Source organism: Eulemur rufifrons, chromosome 9 (assembly GCF_041146395.1).
Source record: "Eulemur rufifrons isolate Redbay chromosome 9, OSU_ERuf_1, whole genome shotgun sequence".
In the NCBI taxonomy this organism is placed as follows: Eukaryota; Metazoa; Chordata; class Mammalia; order Primates; family Lemuridae; genus Eulemur; species Eulemur rufifrons.
Window position 1 is genome coordinate 12,882,819 of NC_090991.1, and position 19,170 is coordinate 12,901,988.

Below are 19,170 nucleotides of genomic sequence, written 5' to 3' on the forward strand. Positions count from 1 at the left end.
TTCCTGACATGGTGGGAGAATCCTTGGTCCTCGTAACCTGGGACTCCCAGGGTGGAAGATTCCAACCCTCAGACTGAGGGTGGCCGGGCTGTGACTCTCTTGCCCCACATCTGAGCTCCCTGACACCTCAGTCTGGACTAATCTAGAAGGGCAAGGACTTCAGAGCCCAGGCTGGTGAGGGAGGAAGACTGGGGGTTGCAGCCTGGGCTCTAGGCTAGGTTGGAATCTCTGGGCAACTGCGGGACAGGAGCTGGACTAGGGGTACCCTCGTGGGCGGGGACCTAGGGCTTACCCTCAAGGCCCAGTGCCAGTCCCCAGCTGCCTGCTTCACGCTGGAGCCAGTGATGTAGCCCAGGCCGCTGCAGAGAAGACGGACACGTGTCAGGTTGGGCAGGACGGGGACTGGGGGCAGGGAACGCTCGCTGGTCTACAAGGCAGGCCCCCCCAACCCTCCCAGCCAGCTGGCCAGGGAGCAGGTCCAGGCGCTTCTCCAAGGCTGCCGCCACATGTCCAGTTAGCTGAGGGCACCTGCCTGGGCCGGAGCCCCAGGGGGAGGGAGTGCTCAGCAGTCCGAGGGACCTCGCCCGGGTCCTCACGCAAACCCTGGCATCTCCCGCTCTCACCTGCCCAGCGGGATGGCGAAGTAGAAGACAGACAGCATGAGCGTGCGCGTGTTCTTGGTGAAGAGGTCGCCGATGATGGTGGGCGCGATGGTGGAGTAGCTGGCCTCACCGATGCCCACCAGCCCCCGGGACAGGACCAGCAGCCAGAAGTACTGTGGGCGAGGGCAGAGAATGCTGGGGGCCCACCCACTCCTCCTCGTCCCTCCTGCTCGTCCTTGCTTCCCACTTTGCTCCCCTCCCCCACACAGTCCAGGAGCAGGGAGAGGAGGGAGCCTTCCCTTGCCTCAGCCAAGACTACACCCCCAGGCCACTTTGGGCCTCAGTTTGCCCCTCTGTATAGTGGGTCTGATGGGGCGTGGCTGACACAGTGCTGGGGTGGGACTGGACAGGCCCTTCTGTCCCCATAAGCACTGGGGACGTAAGCCTGCATCTCCACCACCCCGCCAACTGGGAGACCTCTGCCCTGGTTCTGGCCTTGCCTCAGGAGCCACAAGCCACCCCCCCGCACTGTGTCTCTTGCCTAAGCAGGGTGGCTGAGCCAACCCTGGCAGCACTGGAGGGCCCAGTGTGAATGGGGAGGGGGCAGGACAGCTCAGGGGGCTCAGAGCTCCCCCCATACACACATCAAAGGACAAAGCCCAGCTGAGCCGGGAAGGGTGGGGCCATGCCAGCTGCTGGTGGCAGTATCCCTTTGATGTGGACCTGCCCCCTCCGTCCCCCAGCTGCCCAGGGCCTGAGAACCCAGCCTGGTCATCTTTCCCCAGCCCCACCCGGACCACCCATCCGGCCAGCATCGCTCACATCCAGCCCTCCCCCAGGTCTCTCGGACCCCCCCATCTGCCCACCTCAATCCTGGCCCGTTGTGCCCGTGGGTGCCACCCACTGTCTCTGACCCCTCGTTCTGACGCCTGTAGCTGTTTCTCCCTGTCACTGTCCCCATCTTCCTCCCCTCCCTTGGCCCCAAGCCTCCGTTTCTCTCCCTGGGAAACCATCTGCCCACAGCCTTGGCCTGTTTCTCTGCTGGGCTGTTTGTCTCGTTTGTATTGATTTATATCAGCTTTTCTGCAGTCCAGGTATCGATCCCGTGTGATCTATGTTTTTGTCATCCTTCTTTCAACCTTGCGGAGAGCTTCAGTACACGGGGGCTTCGGGTTGTTTTGTTTAATTTGATGCTGTCAAATCTGTTGATTTTTCCTTAATGGCTTCTGGATTTCACGTCTTGTTCAGGAAGGCCTACTCCATCCCAAAATTATAAAGACATTCTCCCACGCTGTCTGTTTGGTAGATTTTAGAGAGAGAAAGAGGATGGCAGGGACCCCGCCGGGCGTCGTCCTCGGTGCGCTGGCGGCAGGAGGACTCCTGTCCCTGCCACCCACGGGAACCTGCTTCATCGCGCCTGTCGTGAACACCCCTCCGCCTGTGCTCACACACGCAGGCACAGACGAACATCAAGGGAACCACGCCACGTCTCACCCCGCAACTTCCCTTCCCTCCCAGTCTTGCTGAAACCCCCGCATGCTGGTTAATACAGATCTGGTTCATTGTTTTGCTGTCGAGGGTCTCAGTGTTTAACGGTGCACGCCCAGGGCTGGTCACTTACATTGCTTCCCTATTTTCTTCTATCACAGGACTGCAACGAACGTCCCCGCATGCCGCGTCCACACGCGGGAGCTTCTCTCTTGGGTCTGAACCTCCAAGCAGAAGGCTGGGGCGCGGCGGGTTAGTGTTACGATATCCTGCCATTTCGCTCTCCAGAAACGCCACCAATTTACACTCCCGCCAGCAGGGCTGAGGCCCCGGTTCCCCACAGCTTTAATAACACTTGGTATTGTCAACCTTTTTAATTGCTGCCAATCTGATGGGTGCGAAATGGTATCTCATTGTTGTTTCAATTTGCATTTCCCCGATTACTCGAGAGTCGGAGCGGGTCTGAGCACCGGCTCTTCTTACATGCATTGGTCGTTTGAGTATCTTCTCCTGGAATTGCCCGGAACTGTCCTTTGCCCGTTTTTCTACTAGGTTGTCTTTTTCTCGTTGATGTATAGATTTCAGAATTTGCTTTGTGCCTGACTTTCACTTACCTGGAATTTATTCTGCAGTGTGGTTTGAAATACAGACCAAACTTGTTTTTCCAAAGCAGGTGGACAGTCCGTTCTCCCCAAACCACTTGTTTGAGATGCGACTTTCATCCTACGCTAAATCCCCGTAGAACTCCAGGACTCCGTTTCATTGATCTCAGTCTAGCCCTCTGCTGTTTTAGTCGGAATAGCTGTATTTTGATAACTGATAGGGCAAATCCCTTTTCATTGTTATTTTTCACAATGTTCTCGGCTGTTCCTGGGCATTTTCTCAGAATCGCATTGCCAAGGCCCACCAAAACCCCCGCGGGACTCCGATTGTGACTGCTATGAATTTATAGATTAACTGGGGTGATTTGTCTGTTTCTCTCTCTGCCTCTGCTCATCGTCTCTCCCCCCGCCCCCTGCACATGAAGAGGGGGGCCCAGCCCTGGCATCGTGGTCCTGGACTCACTGGTCAGTCCCAGAAGCGGCCCCAGAGGTCAGCAACCAGGGGCCTGGCCAGGGACAAGATGAGGCCCAGAGGGGTCCTAGAGGCTTCTGGTCCAGTTCCTGTGTTTTCGTTTTTGTTTTTTGTTTTTTATTTTAAGAGAGAGGGTCTCTGTCGCCCAGGCTGGAATGTAGTGGTGTGATCAGAGCTCACTGCAGCTTCGAACTCCTGGGCTCAAGTGATCCTCCTGCCTCAGCCTCCCAAGTAGCTGGGACTACAGGCATGTGCCACCACATCCTACTAATTTTTTTTTTTTTTTACATTTTTAAAAATAAATTTAGGAGGTACAAGTTGAATTCTGTTACTCAACTAATTTTTCTATTTTTTGCAGACACAGGGTCTCACTGTGTTGCCCAGGCTGGTCTTGAACTCCTGGCCTCAAGTTATCCTCCCACCTCGACCTCCCAAAACACTAGGATCATAGACATGAGCTACCACACCTGGCCCAGGTCCTGTTTTTGACTGTGGCCGCCAGGCTCTACCGGCCAGTCTGGGCTTGGAGGTCACCAGGCCTGATCCTCCTCCATGAAGCTGCCCCAGGAAGCAAAGTTGCCCCCACAAATCTGCAGATTCTCTCTGCCCTCCCTCCAATCTCCCCTCCACCAACCCCAATCTGACCCCACCCCTGTCCCTCTTCAAACTTCCAGGGCTCCACACCGACCTGGGAGGAAGCCCAGGCCCTCTGTCGCTACCTTCCTTCACAGCCAAACATGATCCCCCTCTTTCTTTCAACACATGCCACCATCTCTGCCTCTGTAGGTTTGCTCCCTCTGCCCCTGCTATCTTCACCAAGAGGCCTAATCTCCCAGTCCTGCCTAACCCGCTCAAATGCCACCTCTTCCAGGAAGCCTTCCCTGACCACTTGGATTTCAAGAGACTGCCCTCTCCTCAGGGAGGACTCTCAGCACTTTGTCTGCACATCCTGAAAGCCCTGAGCATGGGAGCTCCTTTCACATCTTCCTACCCCCGAGGCGGTGCTCCCAAGGACAGCGCCAGACTGAAAGCTCCTTGAGGACAGATCCTGATCTTCTCCCCTTCTTCCTCCATCTCTCTCTAAAGCAGCCATCATGTGATTATCTACTCTCTGCTTGAATACCCCTAGTGGTGGGAAACTCACTACCTCACAGGCAACATAGTTCCTCTTTGGAAGAAAGAACAGAAATATGATTTGTTAAACACCTGTCATGTTCCAGGGTCTGGACATTCATTAGCTCAGTCATTTTTCACAAGAAACCTTCAAGTTGGGAAGTATTAGCTCCGTTTTAAAGATGAGGAAACTGAAGCTCAGGGAGGTTGAGTTTTTCCAGGTCACAATGCTGAATGGGCAACAGTTGAAATATTCAAATCCAGGACGATGAGAGCCAAATGAGAAATGTCTTCTTTATGTTGAACTGATGTTTTCCTCCCCAGCAATTTTACCCAAGGAATTAGCTGAGCAAACTGAGCAAGAACCAGAGAGGGATAGTGACTCACCTGGGTTCCCACAGCCAGGTAGTGGCAGAGCCAGGACTAGAGCCCAGGGTCCTCGCTCCTAGGCCAGACTTGCTCGCCCTGTCCCTTGCATCCCAGCATCCGTCCCAGATCAGAGGGCAGCTCAGAAAGTCAGGACGCCACACAGGGCCGCGAGTCCCTCAGTTCAGGCCTGGAGAAGGCCCTATCTACAAGGCTGGTTTATAGACGTACCCAAAGACCCCCTCATCCTTCTGCACCAAGAAGACGCTGTCTGGGGTTCAAGCCCCGATTGGACTAACACAGGCCAGTGAGACTCGCCACCCACTGGAAGGACCAGGACACGGGGGATGGGATGAGCAGGGACACCGGGTGGGAAGCCAGGGCGGGCCTCACCTGCTGGGGGATGAAGGAGCTGGAGAAGGTCACTGCCGACCAGAAGAAAATGCCACAGCTGAGGATCACCTTTCTGTTGAAGCGGTCGCCCAGGTAGCCGAAGATGGGGGCAGCCACCATGAAGCTGCAGATGAACACTGTGCAGGGAGAGGGGAGCTTGAGGGGCGGCACGGGGTCCCCCTGGCTGGGCCCAGCTGCCCACACCACCCACACCACCTTGAGGCCACATGCCTGTGAGACAAAGCCCAGCCCAGGCCAGGGACCCAGGAAGCAGCTCAGAGAGGGGCCCCTGTTGCCCAGGGGACATGGGAAAGGGCTTACTGGGTCCTCTCTAATGCAAAGTCCAAAGTTTGTCCAGTTTTGGGTGAGCCCTCTTTGGGTACTTTTTATTTTTTATTTATTATTATTTTGTAGAGATGGGGTCTCACTGTGTTGCCCAGGTTGGTCTCGAATTCCCGGGCTCAAGCGATCCTCCAGCCTTGGCCTCCCAGAGTGCTGGGATAACAGGCATGAGCCACCCCACCTGGCCAACCTTTTAAAAGAGTAAAGATCTATTTATTGAGTGCTTTCTATATGCCAGACCCTGCTGTGGGGGCTCACCACATAGTATCTTGTGTATCTTTCCAACCCCTCTCCCACCTCACAGACCAGGAGACAGACTCAGAGAGGGAAAGTGACATGCCCAAGGCCCCACAGGCAGTAAACATCCCAATGGAGATTTGTCCCCATCTGTCTGGCTCCAGAGTCTGTATCCCTTAGACTTCGTCACATTACACTCATACTTGGGAAAGAGGATCAGAGAAGAGAAGAGATCTACCCAAAGACACACAGCAAATCAGGGCAGAACTGGACCAGAAACCCCAGGTCTCACACCTGCCAGATCACACAGCCACCCTCACTCCCAGTGAGCTGCGGAGGCTTTTCTGACAGTTGAAAACAGTCATCTATTCATTCATCCACCCATCCCTCCATCCAACCATCCATTCAGTCAACAATTTTTTTTTAGTACCTACAATGCATCTGGCACTGTGGCACTGTTTTAGGTGTTTGGGAGACAGCAATGAATAAAACAGACCAAAAGCCCTGCCCTGTGAATCCTTCATTCTGGTGAGGAGAAACTGACAATAAATCCGTAACATAGGATGTCACATGGTGACAAGTGCTATAGAAGGTGAGAAAGGCGAAACAGAAGCTGGGAAACATAAGTGTGTGTGCGTGTGTGTGTGTGAGAGAGAGAGAGAGCAGATGCCACAATTTACAATAGAGGGGTCAGAGAAGGTGACGTGTCAGCAAAGTCTTAGAGGAGGTAAGGAAATAAATCATGCAAATATTGGGGCAAGAACAGCAAGTGCAAAGGCCCTGGGGCAGGAGTGTACTTAGCATGTTGGAGGAACAGGAAAGAGGCTGGAGTGGCTGGAGCAGAGGGATGGAGGGAAGGGGTAGGAGATAAGGTTGACAGGCCAGGTAGGGTACGGCCTTGTGGCCCACCGTGATGACCACAGCTTTCATGAGTGAGAAAGGAAAACACCAGAGGATGCCGAGCAAAGGAGTGATGGGGCCTGGCTTTGTTCTTCCACAACAAGACAGCAGTAGAGTTTTAGAGGACTCCGTGGAGGGGGCCACCGTCAGTGATGGGAGGGAGCTTGGAGGTCCCAGGTGGGATGAAGAGGCCCAGAACAACATGGGGCAGACCCTGGGTCACACAGGGAGGCAGTCCCACAGCTGACGGGCAGATGGCCAGACAAAGGCCGGGGTGGGCAGCCAGGGCAGCCAGTGGCTGGCCTCTGACCGCCGCGCTGAATGTGTGCGTGGTCTCGGCTGCTCCCCCATGGACCCGAGTCCCTGGTGAGGCGGGACTGGGAGACCAGAAAGGCAGGGGAGGAGGGAGAGACGGAGGGAGGGGAGCAAGGGGCGGGAGGGCTGGGCAGAGGTGCCTGGACTGGGCTGGAGGGGCGACTGCCCCTCTTCAGCCCCGGCAAGAGCAGGCCGGTGACTGTGCACGGGTGGGGGGGGTGGGAGGAGACCTGTTAATCCCGATTCTGTGCGATTTGGGGCCTTGGGCAGAATCGGCACAGAGGTACCCAAGTGTGGGCACCTGAGACACACTGCCTGGGCTGGAATTCGGCTCTGTTCCTTCCTGGCTGGTAACCTTAGGTCACAGCCTCTCTGTGTCTCCACTTCAGCGGTGTGCTGGTAAATGTTTAACAACTGGCTCTCTGAACAAGGGGCTGGGGCGCCCTCACATAGTGTAGTGTTTGCTAATTTTCTTGGTATACATACTCCCACCATGGCTGATTCCAAGCCACCAAAATAATGTCGCTGATCAGAGTTGGGAAGATGGGTAGTAACACCCCGTTGTATAGTGTTTCTACCACACAGATAAAATAGACATCGTTAACCTCAAGAATATAGATAACAGTTAAGGGAGTAAATTAATTAGGAAGTGGTGACTTTTGAGTATTTATTACCTTTGTTTTTAATATAAATTATTTAATCGTAAGTTTAAATAATTTAGTTTTTAACAATGGTTGTGTTTAACAAGCAGCTCACACAATTCCTGAAAATTTGACAATCGACTCCCAGGAGCCAGTATAAACAAGCTCAGGCACGCCAACTTCCTCATCTGAAAAATGAAGATAAAAATAGCCCTCTAAGGTTGCCCTGAGCGCTGGGCGAGATAGCGTAGGTAAGGTGCTCAATGCCACACCCTGCCCGGAGTGGGCCGGCCCGGTCAACATTCGGCCCTTGTTAGCATTAGCCAAGGCAGAAATTATTTCCTCACACCTAGGGAAAGAATTTTTCCTGCTGGGCCTGCCTCTCAGGACTGGCCTGAGATCAGATCAGGATGTGGGCAGGAAGGAGATTTCCAGTCGCATGGGCACTTACGCATGTTGGGGGGAGGAGAGAGGATTGTTCTTTCTGTGCCTGTGTTAGGTAGGGAATGGACAGAAAGAATCACAGTAGGAGCTGCCTCCTGTGTGGCCAGGGGGCAGATCCTGCCCATGGGTTGCCCAGCTTAAAAGGCTAAAATGCTGAGGAACCAGCAAGGAGCACCAGATCCTGCCAGGATAGTGAAGGGGGGCTTCATGGAGATGGTGATGTCAAAGCTGGGCGTTGAAGCATGCATAGGAGTTTACCATGATGACAATACTTAAAATCAACATATATGAAAATATAAATTTCAAATCTTTTAAGCAATAGTGTATGATAGTTAATGATGTATAATGCTTGTTGTTAATAATAACTACAGTTATCATTTATGGAGCACTTATTACAGGCAAGGCCCCGGGATGCACCCTTGACATATGCACAGATTATCTCTTTTGAGTCTCACTGTTATCTTCATCTTACAGAGGAGACAATAAAGGCTGAAAGAAATGATGTCACACAGCTAGTGTGTGGCTGAGCCAGAATTTAAACCCCAGTTTGGCAGACTCCAGAGTCCTTGCTCTAAATCACATCACAGACTGCCAGGCTGGGAAGGGGGAAGGTCCCAGCTGATGTTCTCAAGGTCAGAGAAAGTTCACGGTGTTTTGGGGACAGCAAGGGGACGGGTCAGGCTGCAGCATGAGAAGGCTATGGAGGAAGCAGTGGGAGATGAGGCCGTGGAGGGAGAACTGGGCCCTAGGGACGAGGACTGGGTTTGGTTTGTAGAGGGCAACAGAGAACCACAGCATGTTGTGTTCTCCCCCACCAAGGTGGAGCAGTCCCCAGTGGGTGGGTGGAGAGGCGCTGAAGGGATGTGACCCCGGGCTCAGCCAGACCCCGGCCACCCTGGTCCATCCCCTCCCCACTACCCACAGTGGAGCAGGAAGGGCAGCCCCTCCAGGCTCTTTGGACCCCAGGCTCTTTCTGCCTCCTCGTTCGGGTGGGCAGAAGCACCCAGGACCGTAGGGGAACTCCTGTCAGAAGCAGGCACACCTCGTCCCCACCTGCTGGCCCCCGCCTGACACACGTAACCAAGCACCTATATGCCCCTAGCCCATCTAAGCTTCCCCATGTGTCTCCCCATTTTACAGCTGGGGCCACTGAGGCCCCAAGAGGTGCAGGGACTTGCTCAAGATGACATAGTGAGTCAGGCAGGGACACTCTGCACCACTGCCTGCTCCTCTGTGCCTTCCCCTTGGGGACCAGGGAGTCCAGGGTCGGGAGGGAGGTGGGATCCCTCTTGGCCGCCCTCCCCTCCACTCAGGGCAGACAGGATCCCTCCCGGCCCTCTGGGATGTCACTGGCCAGCGGAGGGGCCTGAACACAACCAGGGTGGGGACGTGGGAGAATGTTCCCGGCAGAAGGAACAGCACAGGCAAAGGCCGGCACGTGTGAACCGCGTCCCATGGGTCACAGGGGCTCACCCAGCCAGCAGGCAGCTCTGCTGGAAATAAAGACCAGCCCAGGCAGGGCCCCCAGGCTAGAAGCTTCCCCGGCCCACCACCCCCAACCCCGTGGTCTTTGTTTGTTCGAGGAGAGCTTTCTGGGCAGACCGGCTGCCCCAGCCCCGCTTTGGGTCGGGGCGGCTTTCCTGGCAGTTCCCACAGGACATCCTGTGGTGGGGGCGTGGGGAAGCCCTCGCTCGGCTCACGTGTGCTGAGCCCACAGGTCTGGGACAATGGAGCTGCGGGGCAGGGAGCCAGGCCCAGGGGGCAGGGCCGCGGGCAGCAGGGTGGGAGGAGTCAGAGCCGCCGCCACCCCTCCACCTCACCCCTCCTCCTCCCAGCGCTGGCCAGAAACCATGGGAAAGTCAGAATGCCCAAGGTGCTATCCACCTCCCACGGTGGCCCAGAGCTCAGAATAACCCCACGGGGGATTCCACGTCCTGGAAAGCAGCCCCAGGACCCCTGTCCATAGTGGGGGGAGCCACCCTCACTGTACACATGGCCTATTTGACCCCAGAAGGTGGTTTTGGAGCAGGCGAGGGCAAGGTCTGAGCTGGGGAGCCCTGGGTACCCACTCTGTGGCCTTGGAGCCTGCATTTGGCCCCAGCCTGGGCTGAACCAGGGCTATTGTCACAAAGTCCAGATTCTGGCTGACCTGTTATTTGGAGAAGACCCGCCATCCTCCACGTCCTGTGGGCAGGGAGGATGCTCAGGCGTGCGTGGGGCGGGGGTCAGGCTCTGCCATCCACAGGACAGCCGAGGCCAGCCAAGCCAACGCAGCGCACTCAGGACAGCTGGCCCATGGGAGCCTGAAAGCCCACCATGCTCAGACTTCCTGCTGGGAGAATGGGAACCACCTCCTCCTTTAGCCCCTCCTCGGGATACAAACCCTGTGTCGTGTCGGCCCTTCAGGCCTCAGGGAAAAAGAGGTTCTTGGGCCTCCCTTTGAGTGGGAGGACCCTGGGGGACAGCCACAGGGGCTGCCAGCTTTGCCTTCAGAACCAAGTCCACTGAAGCTGGAGGATGTCACCGCGCTGGCCAAAGACAGGAGGGAGAAAGGCCAGAAGGAGACTCAGCCCCAAAGCAGAGGCGCTGTCTGGTTTCATTCTGAGCTGGTTCTTCCTCTATCCCCACTCTCCCCCTCTCCCCCACCCCCATCCTGGCACTTCCTCATGACCCCACAAACCCCAGCCCTGGGGCTCCAGCCTCGTCTGCCATTCATTCCTACACGTGGCCCCAGAGTGAACATCCCAATACACATATCTTACACAGATGTGCTCCAAAACCTTCTCTAGCTCCCCACTGCCCCAAGACAAAATCCAGTGCTTATCCTAGCCTTCAAGCCTTTCACAGTCAGGCCCTGCCCACTGTCCAGGCTTCACTCCCTCCATGCTCACCACACTCCAGCCCATGGCTAACAAACCACAGGTCACTAAAGCCAGGCAGTGTCACAAACAACCTGCACTTTCACTCCCTCCTCCTCCCTGGGCTGCATGTATGATCTCCTCAGGTCCATCTTCTAATTTGCTTATTTTCTCTTCAGCTGGGTCTAATCTACTCATTAACTCATCTAATTATTAATTTTTTAATTTTTTATTTCTTGAATTTTTGAATATAAGTTTAAACATTTCCTTGTGCTTTTTTCATAATGTGCTATTCTTTTTTGGGGGGGGGGACCGGGTCTCACTCTGTCACCCTGGCTACAGTGCTGTGGCATCAGCCTAGCTCACTGCAACCTCAAACCCCCGGGCTCCAGCAATCCTCCTGCCTCGGCCTCCCGAGTAGCTGGGACTACAGGCACCCACCACCAAGCCTAGCTAATGTTTCTATTTTTTGTAGAGACAGGATCTTACTCTTGCTCAGACTGGTCTATTTCTGTCTTATAAATCCTACCCTTTCCTTTAGAGCTTTGAAAATTAAGCATACCTAATTTTAAAGTTCCTGTAAGATGAGTCTATTCTTTGCACTTCTTCAGTCTGTTTTCCCATTTTGGGGGCTGACTGACTCCTTCTCACAGAGGTGAAATTCCTGTGTGTTCTATTAATTTTCAATTTGAGTTTGGCTCCGGTGGGAATTGTCACCTGTGTCCCCTGTAGGTTCTGGGTCACGAAGGCTTCCCTACAGAGCATTTGGGACTTACTTCCGCTGGGGTCCCTGGAAACAAAAGGCCTGCATGGGGAAGGGAGCGGAAGCCGCAGGCCTGGACAGAGCAGGGACTGGAACTAGGCTCTCTGCATAAATGCAGAGCCAGGAAGGAAACGGCCATCCGTGAAAGGGAGCTCCACCAGAAAAACCACCCACCAGCCTGGGGACACAGCTTGGGATCAGGGAGCTTGGGTGGAAACTGAAGCACCCATGTGACGCTGGAACCCAACCCTGCATTGCCCAGTCCTCAGAGTGAGGAAACCCCAAGTCTGGAAACTGGGCCAGACTGGCGACACTTTGATGAATCTGGCTGATGAGCACGTGGAAGTTTGTTGTAGTTTTCTCTATTCTCTATGATTGCTTAAAATTTTTCATGATAAAAATGTTTGTATTAAAAGTACTAAAACAAGCTTCTATACGTCTGGTCCCTAAACAGTCTGCCTCACTCGGCTTCAATTCCAGCTCCCACTCCAGATTTTTGAGTTCAGCTCTTTGCTTTTGGCATCTGGGAATTTCCCTGTTAGCTTCAGCTTTCAAGCTCAGTTATGTAATTTAAACATGTTTTCTTGGCATATTTTATCTAGCTTTTTTTTTTTTTTTCTGAGACTGAGTCTTGTTCTGTCACCCTGGGTAGAGCGCAGTAGCGTCATTGTAACTCCCATTGCAACCTCAAACTCCTGGGCTCAAGCAATCCTCTTGCCTCAGCCTCCCGAGTAGCTGGGAGTACAGGCATGCAGCACCACACCTGGCTAATTTTTCTATGTTTAGTAGAGATGGAGTCTCACTCTTGCTGAGGCTCATCTTGAACTCCTGAGCTCAAGCGATCCTCCCACCTTGGCCTCCCAGAGTGCTAGGATTATAGGCGTGAGCCACTGTGCCTGGCTATTTTATCTAGCTTTGAGGAGGAAGAAGGGTTTCACACATCTACTCAATATGACACACTGACCAGAAGTCCTTTACCCTGAATGAACTCTAACTCATCCTTCAAAGCCCCACTCAAATGTCCCCTTCTCAGGGAAGTCTTCTCCACCTGCCACCAGCCATAGCTGGGTGCACATGCTCTGTCATCCACTGTTCCCACAGTCCCTGTGTGCCCGGGTGGTGACTGGATAACACCCTTCCTGCTCCCACAGATAGAGGGAACCTACCTAAGGGCAGGAACTGGCCTGGGCAGAGCCCAGCACAGGGCTGCCAAGCAGCAGGTTCAGAGACAGCTGGCCCTTGAGGTGTAGGCCACGGGGGATCCTGATCTCCCACAGCAGCAAGATCCAAGAGCTGCAACCCTGCCGTGGGCTTTCACAGAGGCTGAGCTGTGCCTGCTGCGGGCGACTCGGGCCAGGCCTGAGCTGGCAATCTGCAAGGGGGCTCCCGCAAGTGGGCGCCTCCCCAACCCGAGGGGAAACAGCAGGGCGGGCCAAGGCCTAACCCTCCGTCACCCCCCACCCCGCCTCCAGGCCCAGCAGCCCCCGGTGCCCACAAATAAGCAGGCAGCCCCGCTCTCAGCGCTGGCCCTTTGATCTGGGCGAGCACCAGCACCTGGCTGGCGCCCTCCGCCTGGCTCCGACCTTATCAGGCTTGGGAAGACACAGGTGCCTGGGGCACAGGCCAATTAGGTGACTTGCCTAGCTGCCCACCGGTCTAGCTTGACCGGCTTCTTGGCTCGGATGCTCCTGGGATCCATCCCGGCTGCGCCGCAGGTAGGCGGTAGGGTAAGGGCCACGGGGTAAGGACTGGCAAGGCTCTGACAATGCTGGGAATTTCCAGCATGGCCCAGCGGCACCCACCCTGGGGACACTGAGATGCTAGACACTCGGCGGGCAGCATGTGCAGAGGCCGGGAATAGAGATCTCTCCGCCATGAGCCCTTACGAGAGCCGCTTCCCTCTCTGTCTCTTCACGTGGCAGGCGAAGCTGACAAAAGGAGGCTGCAGAGTTACTGGGAGAATCAGCAAGATGATGCCTGTGAGTGACTTCCCATTTCAAGCCGGGTCACCAGGGACTACACGGCCTCTCATGAGCCAAGAGGCCAGCTGGGACATAACCACACAAGGAACCAGAGTCCTTGGACCCTCACACCTGCCTTGGGGCCAATGCCCCCCTCATGCTCCACTCCCTGGGAGGCTGTGCTGGCCCTGGCCTCGCTCAGTGGGGGTTAAATGGAGGGGTTGAGCCTCACTCCAGATCAGTCAGCAAGGCCAAGGCCAGGAGGGGATGAGGCTCAGGCCAGGTCCCCCGTGACTCAGGGGCCATGCAGGGTGGGGGCTGGGCAGCTAGGCTCTCTCCTGCCCTTTCCTTGCCAGCCTGGCAGCCCATCCCCCTCCCACACTCCCACCTGGCTTGAAATCCATCTTCCCGGCTTAGGTGCTGGTCACCACATGTGCAGAGCCCAGCAGGACAGAAGGACCTATCTGAGGCCGCACGGCAGGCTGACTTGCTCTGTCCCAGCCAGGGAGGCCCAGGAAGGGGCAGGGGAGGGGACTGGGCTCATGTCCGCCAGGTGATATCTGCCAGGGGATACCGGATCACACAGCTTTGCCCACCCTAGCAGAGTCAGGCTTCGTTAAGCCCTGGAACCATCAGGTCCCTATTTTCTGAGCCCCAAAGCCCCCTTCCAGGATATAAGGACAGCTGGCCTGGCAGGCTGAGTGGCCGTGGCATTCTGTGAGCTCAGGAGGCATAGTGCATACTGGAATGCCACCTAGACAGGTCAAGCAGGTTCCTGGACAGAGCCAGCTCACTCCACCCCTCCTTCCCAGGAAGGCGCAGGCAGGGGAGGGGGTTTGCCACTAGAATGCAGACCAGGGACCTTCTCCCACACAGCTGACTGGCCTCACAGCCAGATGGATTCCAGGGCCAAGGGCCCAGGGACAGACAGGGACCAGGCCAGGGCCACACAGCAAGGCTGGGGCCAAGTCGGGACCAGGCCTCCTGCCCCGGCCCTGGGCTGCAGCACTGGATTGCGTCTCTGCCCAGGCCTGAGGTGTCCTGCTGAGGGCACAGCCTACGTGACCTCAGCTTGGCTCCTGTGGGGCCATGTGGGGGCAGGGCAGGGACAAGGGAGACATGGTCCCCGGAGGGGGTGCTGGTAGGCTAGGATAAGTGCCTAACAGCCTCCCACACTGCCCTGGCCCAACTTACAACAGCCTGGGGGACCCCGGTGCTGGCCATGGCCACCCATCAGATGCTGGGCCCAGAGGAGAAGGGGGCAGGGAGCCTCAGGCCCAAGCCTAGGCCAGGACCCAGCATCTCAGGCGCCACTCTGGGGCTGAGCAGTGGCATTTTCACCTTGCCAGCTAGGAGGTGATTCCCAGGTTGATGGAGATGGAAAGAATGCAGGGAGGGCAGGGGACGGGAACACGGTCACCAAGGCTCTGCTGGTATTGCCCAGCCCACTGGCGTAAGGAGTCCCCTTCACCAGCCTCAGGATGGAACCCAGATCACCAGGGCCCAGTGAGGCCCCAAGACCCAAAGGAAGGGTCCCTTTCATAGGCTCGGTCTTTTGACCTGTACTCTCATTTATTTCCCATAACCCCCCAGGGCAGGTGTTACTCATTTTGTTACAAGAAAAGAGACAGAGGCTCAGAGAAGTGGTGGCAATAGTAGGTTTGGGATGCAAAGCCCACGTCCTGTCTGGGAGTCCAGGCTGGAGAGGAGAGACCAGGTAGAGACCCAAGATGCCAACACCTGGGCAGGGGGCTCACCTGACTGCAGCAAGCCGGCGCCTCGGTCCTTGACCCCAAAGTGCTGCTGGATGTCCAGAAGGACGCCTGGAGGGAGACAGAGGTGCTCACTGGCCATGTCTGATGCCGGGGTGGCCACACTGCCCCACCCCACCTGGCGACCCTGGGCCAGCCTGGCCCCGTCTGCAGAGCCCCCACCCTGCTGCAACCTCCACCCTGCCCATGCTGGCCAGACTTCCCTCCTGTCCCCAGTGGGTCTCTCTTGCTCAGCCTGGGGACAGGATCCCACCCCTCACTCCACACTGCAGGGGCCTGAGGGGCAGAGACAGGAGAGACTTCTCTGTGGTCACACAGCCCGGTGGGCAGCCACACCTATCTGCCAGCTGGGGCCTCTTGCCCACCTGTGGCCCAGCCTTGGATCGGGTGCTGGGACCTGAGCAGCAGACGCGGGCCCTGCCCTCGGGGTGACCACCGAGCCCCCAGCCCAGAGAGCACTGGGCAGGCCTGAAAGCTGCAGGGAGCCCTCTGGCCAGGGAGGGGGCAGGGTGGCTCGCAGCAACACACACCGGCTCACCTGCCCATGCGCACGAACGCATACACGTGCATACACACACACTCATCCCAGCTGTCCTCGGGATGATGACCAGGACCCCCCATTGCCAGGCGCAGGAGCTGGGACGCAGAGGGAAGCAGGCAAGGCTCCGGGCCTGCTCCCTTGGGGGAAGGGCATTCCTTGAGGCCGCACCTGCTCCCAGTCCCAGCTACCTCTGTTTTCTTTCCCATTAGGGCTATGCGTGTCAAGGGGGAGAATTAGAACATCTAGAAACCATCCACAGCTGCCAACAGACAGAGCCGTGACCGCGTGGTGGGGCCGGCAGGATCCTGGCCCTCTCCCGCCTCTCGGGGCACTCAAGCAGGACTCCTGAGGGAACCCCAGGGGGCCCCTGCCTCAACTCATCTCTGAGGACAGCAGGATTCACGGGCCACAGGTCAGAGCCGCTATGCCCACAGCACATCTGCACTGAGAAGGGACAGGTGCGAAAGGAGGAGACAGGGCCTTGCCACTGGGAGCCCTCCATACAGGGGACAGAGGCCTTTGGGGGACGCCCAGATGGGGGACGTTCATCATCATGATGGCAATGACGACAGCATTAAAAATGACGGCTTGCATTATTGAGCGTTAAATGCTTATTTAATCCTCATACAGCCTTAGGAGGCTGGTACTACTATCCCCTTGACAGATGAGGAAACGGAGGCATAGAAGGTTAAGCCATGTGTTCAAAGTCACACAACAGGGAAGTGGGGGGAAGTGGGGGGAAGTGGGATCTCCGAGCACTGTATGAGGGTCCCGTCCCACAGCTGGGGCTGGGGGCACGAAAGGGGTGAGGAGGATGGAATGTCCCTGTCCCTCCTGAGACCCAGGCTGGGACGCTGAGTGATGTCCCGGGATGCAGGGCCAGACTGGTTGGTGTCCTCGCAGCCTGACAGCCCAGAGAAGCTGGCTCCCTCCTCGTTAAGGCCCTGAGTGGATTCACCATAATTACCCGTAATGAAGAGGCTGTGTGAGGCCCAGTTAATGACTTAATAACCAAGGCGGGCTGTGGCTTTGCCTTGAAGGCAGAAGCCAGGGCCGGTCCCAGGCTGCGGATGGCAAGGCCACTAGTGGGACATGCGAGGTGCCCCCAACCCAGCCTCAGAGTCCCATCAGGGCCTGCAGGCTGCAGGTTCAGCCCTGCGAACCCCACCCTCCAGCCTCGCTGCTCAGGACACCACCGCCCACCCCCCACTCCAGGCACCCCAAACTGCTCACGGCCCGACTCATGCACTTCCTCTTCTGTCCTGGTACAACCTTGTCAGCTGTGCTAATTCCTGCTGCTCCTCCGAGTCTAGTCCAGACACCACCTGAAGCCCTAAGACGTGAATTCATCTGTCATACGGCGCATTAGGTGTCGGAGGCGAGATTTGAAGCCAGGTCTGTTGCCAAAAGCCAAAGCGTGTTCTCCTGCCACGCTGCCTCTGCACCTCTGCATACCTCGGGGGCCTCCAGCCCCCAGCCCAGCACACAGCCGACCCGCAGGGACTGTCCGTGGGGTGGATGCAGAGACGGATGTATGAGTGTCACCTCATCCCCCTCTAGCAAGGCAGGGGCCATGAAGAGTCACCTCCAGGACCCCGAACAGGGAGTGCTGTGATTTTGGTGTTGGGTGGATGAAAGGATGCGTGGAGTCAGGAGGTGGCAGGAGGGTCCCCATCCTCAGCTCAGAGGGACATGGATCTGCAGGAACCACAGGCTCACTTTCTGGGAGGGAGGCCCTGTCAAAAGTGGCCATCGTGAAGGTGTCACATGTCCACAGCAAATCACTGCACTCTCGCTTCCTCCCTGCAGCACATTCCAGCTACTCAACTGTACACTTCCCCATCCACGACTTCAAGCACCAGCATTTGCCTCTGCCTCCAGGAAGCCTTCCTGGACTTCCTTCACCACACAGTGCTCCTGGTAGGGGGAGGAGAATTTCTCTACATCTAGATGGGCATCTAAGGTCTCGGGGAAGTCCTGGACAGTTCCCAGGACACAGGAAGTTTTGGATACTCCCAACCAACCACTCCCTGGCCCCCAGCCTTGGGTCCGAGGTCTGAGCTCTAGGAAAAAGTCAAGAGAGAAACTTCCCAGGAAGCAGAGCCTCCTGCAGGCTGTGAAGCTCAAGGTCAGACCCTGTCTGTGCCTTTCTGGGCTTGTTTTCCCTCTTCCGGGCCTGGAGGAGGCCACGGCCAGAGGAGGGTGAGAGCCTGCTGCCCGCTGGCACAGGAAGCGTATGTCACAGCAGCTCGGCCGGTCGCCTCAGATTTTCCTCTGGGCTCCAGCCTGGCTCGGGCCCACACAACCCCTCCCTCCCTTACCACAGCCTTATTTTTAGCCTCTTCCTGGAGGCTGAGGTTTGGTGGGTCACAGGACGGGCCTCACGCCCAGGAGCAGCCTCCCACAGCTCAGGCCAAGCCCACCCCCCGGCCCCACCAGCCCTGCAGTGTGCAAGGTGGGGGCTCCCCCCAGCCGCGGCCCCCAGTCACCTCGCAGCCACAGTGCAGGCCTCTGCAGGCAGCCGCCCCAAATCCACGCCCACAGTCCTCCTCTGGCCACAGGGTCCTCCACCCCCAAGAAAATATTCTGCAACAGCAGAAGCACCTGAACTTTCTCATTCATTGACAACAGTTACACCCCTCCCAAGGCCCCCCCGGGGTCTCACCACTTGTCCAGGGGGGTCCCTGCTCTAGGCCAACTGTCTCTCTGGCCTCGCAGGGGTTGTGGGTCAGCCCCGGGCTCGGGCCTGTGTTCTCAGCTTCTCCCTGGCTCCTGGCCCCTGTCCCTCAACCCACAAACGTGTACATCTCTCATCCCGGCGGAGAGGACAACCTTGACTTGTCCCCTCTCGGGGCCACTTCTTTCCTGTCTTCCCTCCATAGCTGAAGTTCTTGAAAAAAGTCCTCTCCCCTCCCCTCCTCCAAGTCCACCCCTCCATCACTCCCCGGAAACCAACCTCACAGGTTCTGTCCTCCCTCTGTGTCCCAGCTCCTGGCACTGACTCCATGGCTCCCCACTCAGTCCCCATCCCCTGAGCGGCACCACCGCAGCACCCCAGCCAGACACCCTAGTGGTTCTCCATCCTCTCTGCCACCCAGCCTCCTCCCTGGGCTCCCTGCCTCCAGCCTCTGCCGGCCCACCTGCATCCCCTGCAGCCTGACCTCACAGGCACTCACCGACCTCCTGCCGGGCTCCAGGGCCTGGGCTGGGGCTCTAGAGACCACAGGACAGTTTCCGGACTCAAGGAGCTCATGCCGTGGCCCCGTGGTCGTCAACCCTGGCTGGGCCTCAGAATTGCCCATGAGTCCTTCAAACTCCACTGCCCCAGGCCCTGGTTCAGTAAAGCTAACGACAACAGAA

The 19,170-nt window shown here is 56.8% G+C and overlaps 1 protein-coding gene across 1 annotated transcript in view; it reads right to left on the reverse strand.

Annotated features, from left to right (window-relative positions):
- Positions 1 to 19,170, reverse strand: part of SPNS2 (SPNS lysolipid transporter 2, sphingosine-1-phosphate) — a 35,933-nt gene that overhangs the window by 7,568 nt on the left and 9,195 nt on the right. Inside the window, exons 2-5 of the mRNA XM_069482111.1 lie at positions 15,255 to 15,320; positions 5,037 to 5,173; positions 624 to 775; positions 293 to 359 (exon numbers count right to left, since the gene is read on the reverse strand). Coding sequence (XP_069338212.1) covers positions 293 to 359; positions 624 to 775; positions 5,037 to 5,173; positions 15,255 to 15,320 — 422 coding nt within the window. The remainder of the gene's footprint in view (positions 1 to 292; positions 360 to 623; positions 776 to 5,036; positions 5,174 to 15,254; positions 15,321 to 19,170) is intronic.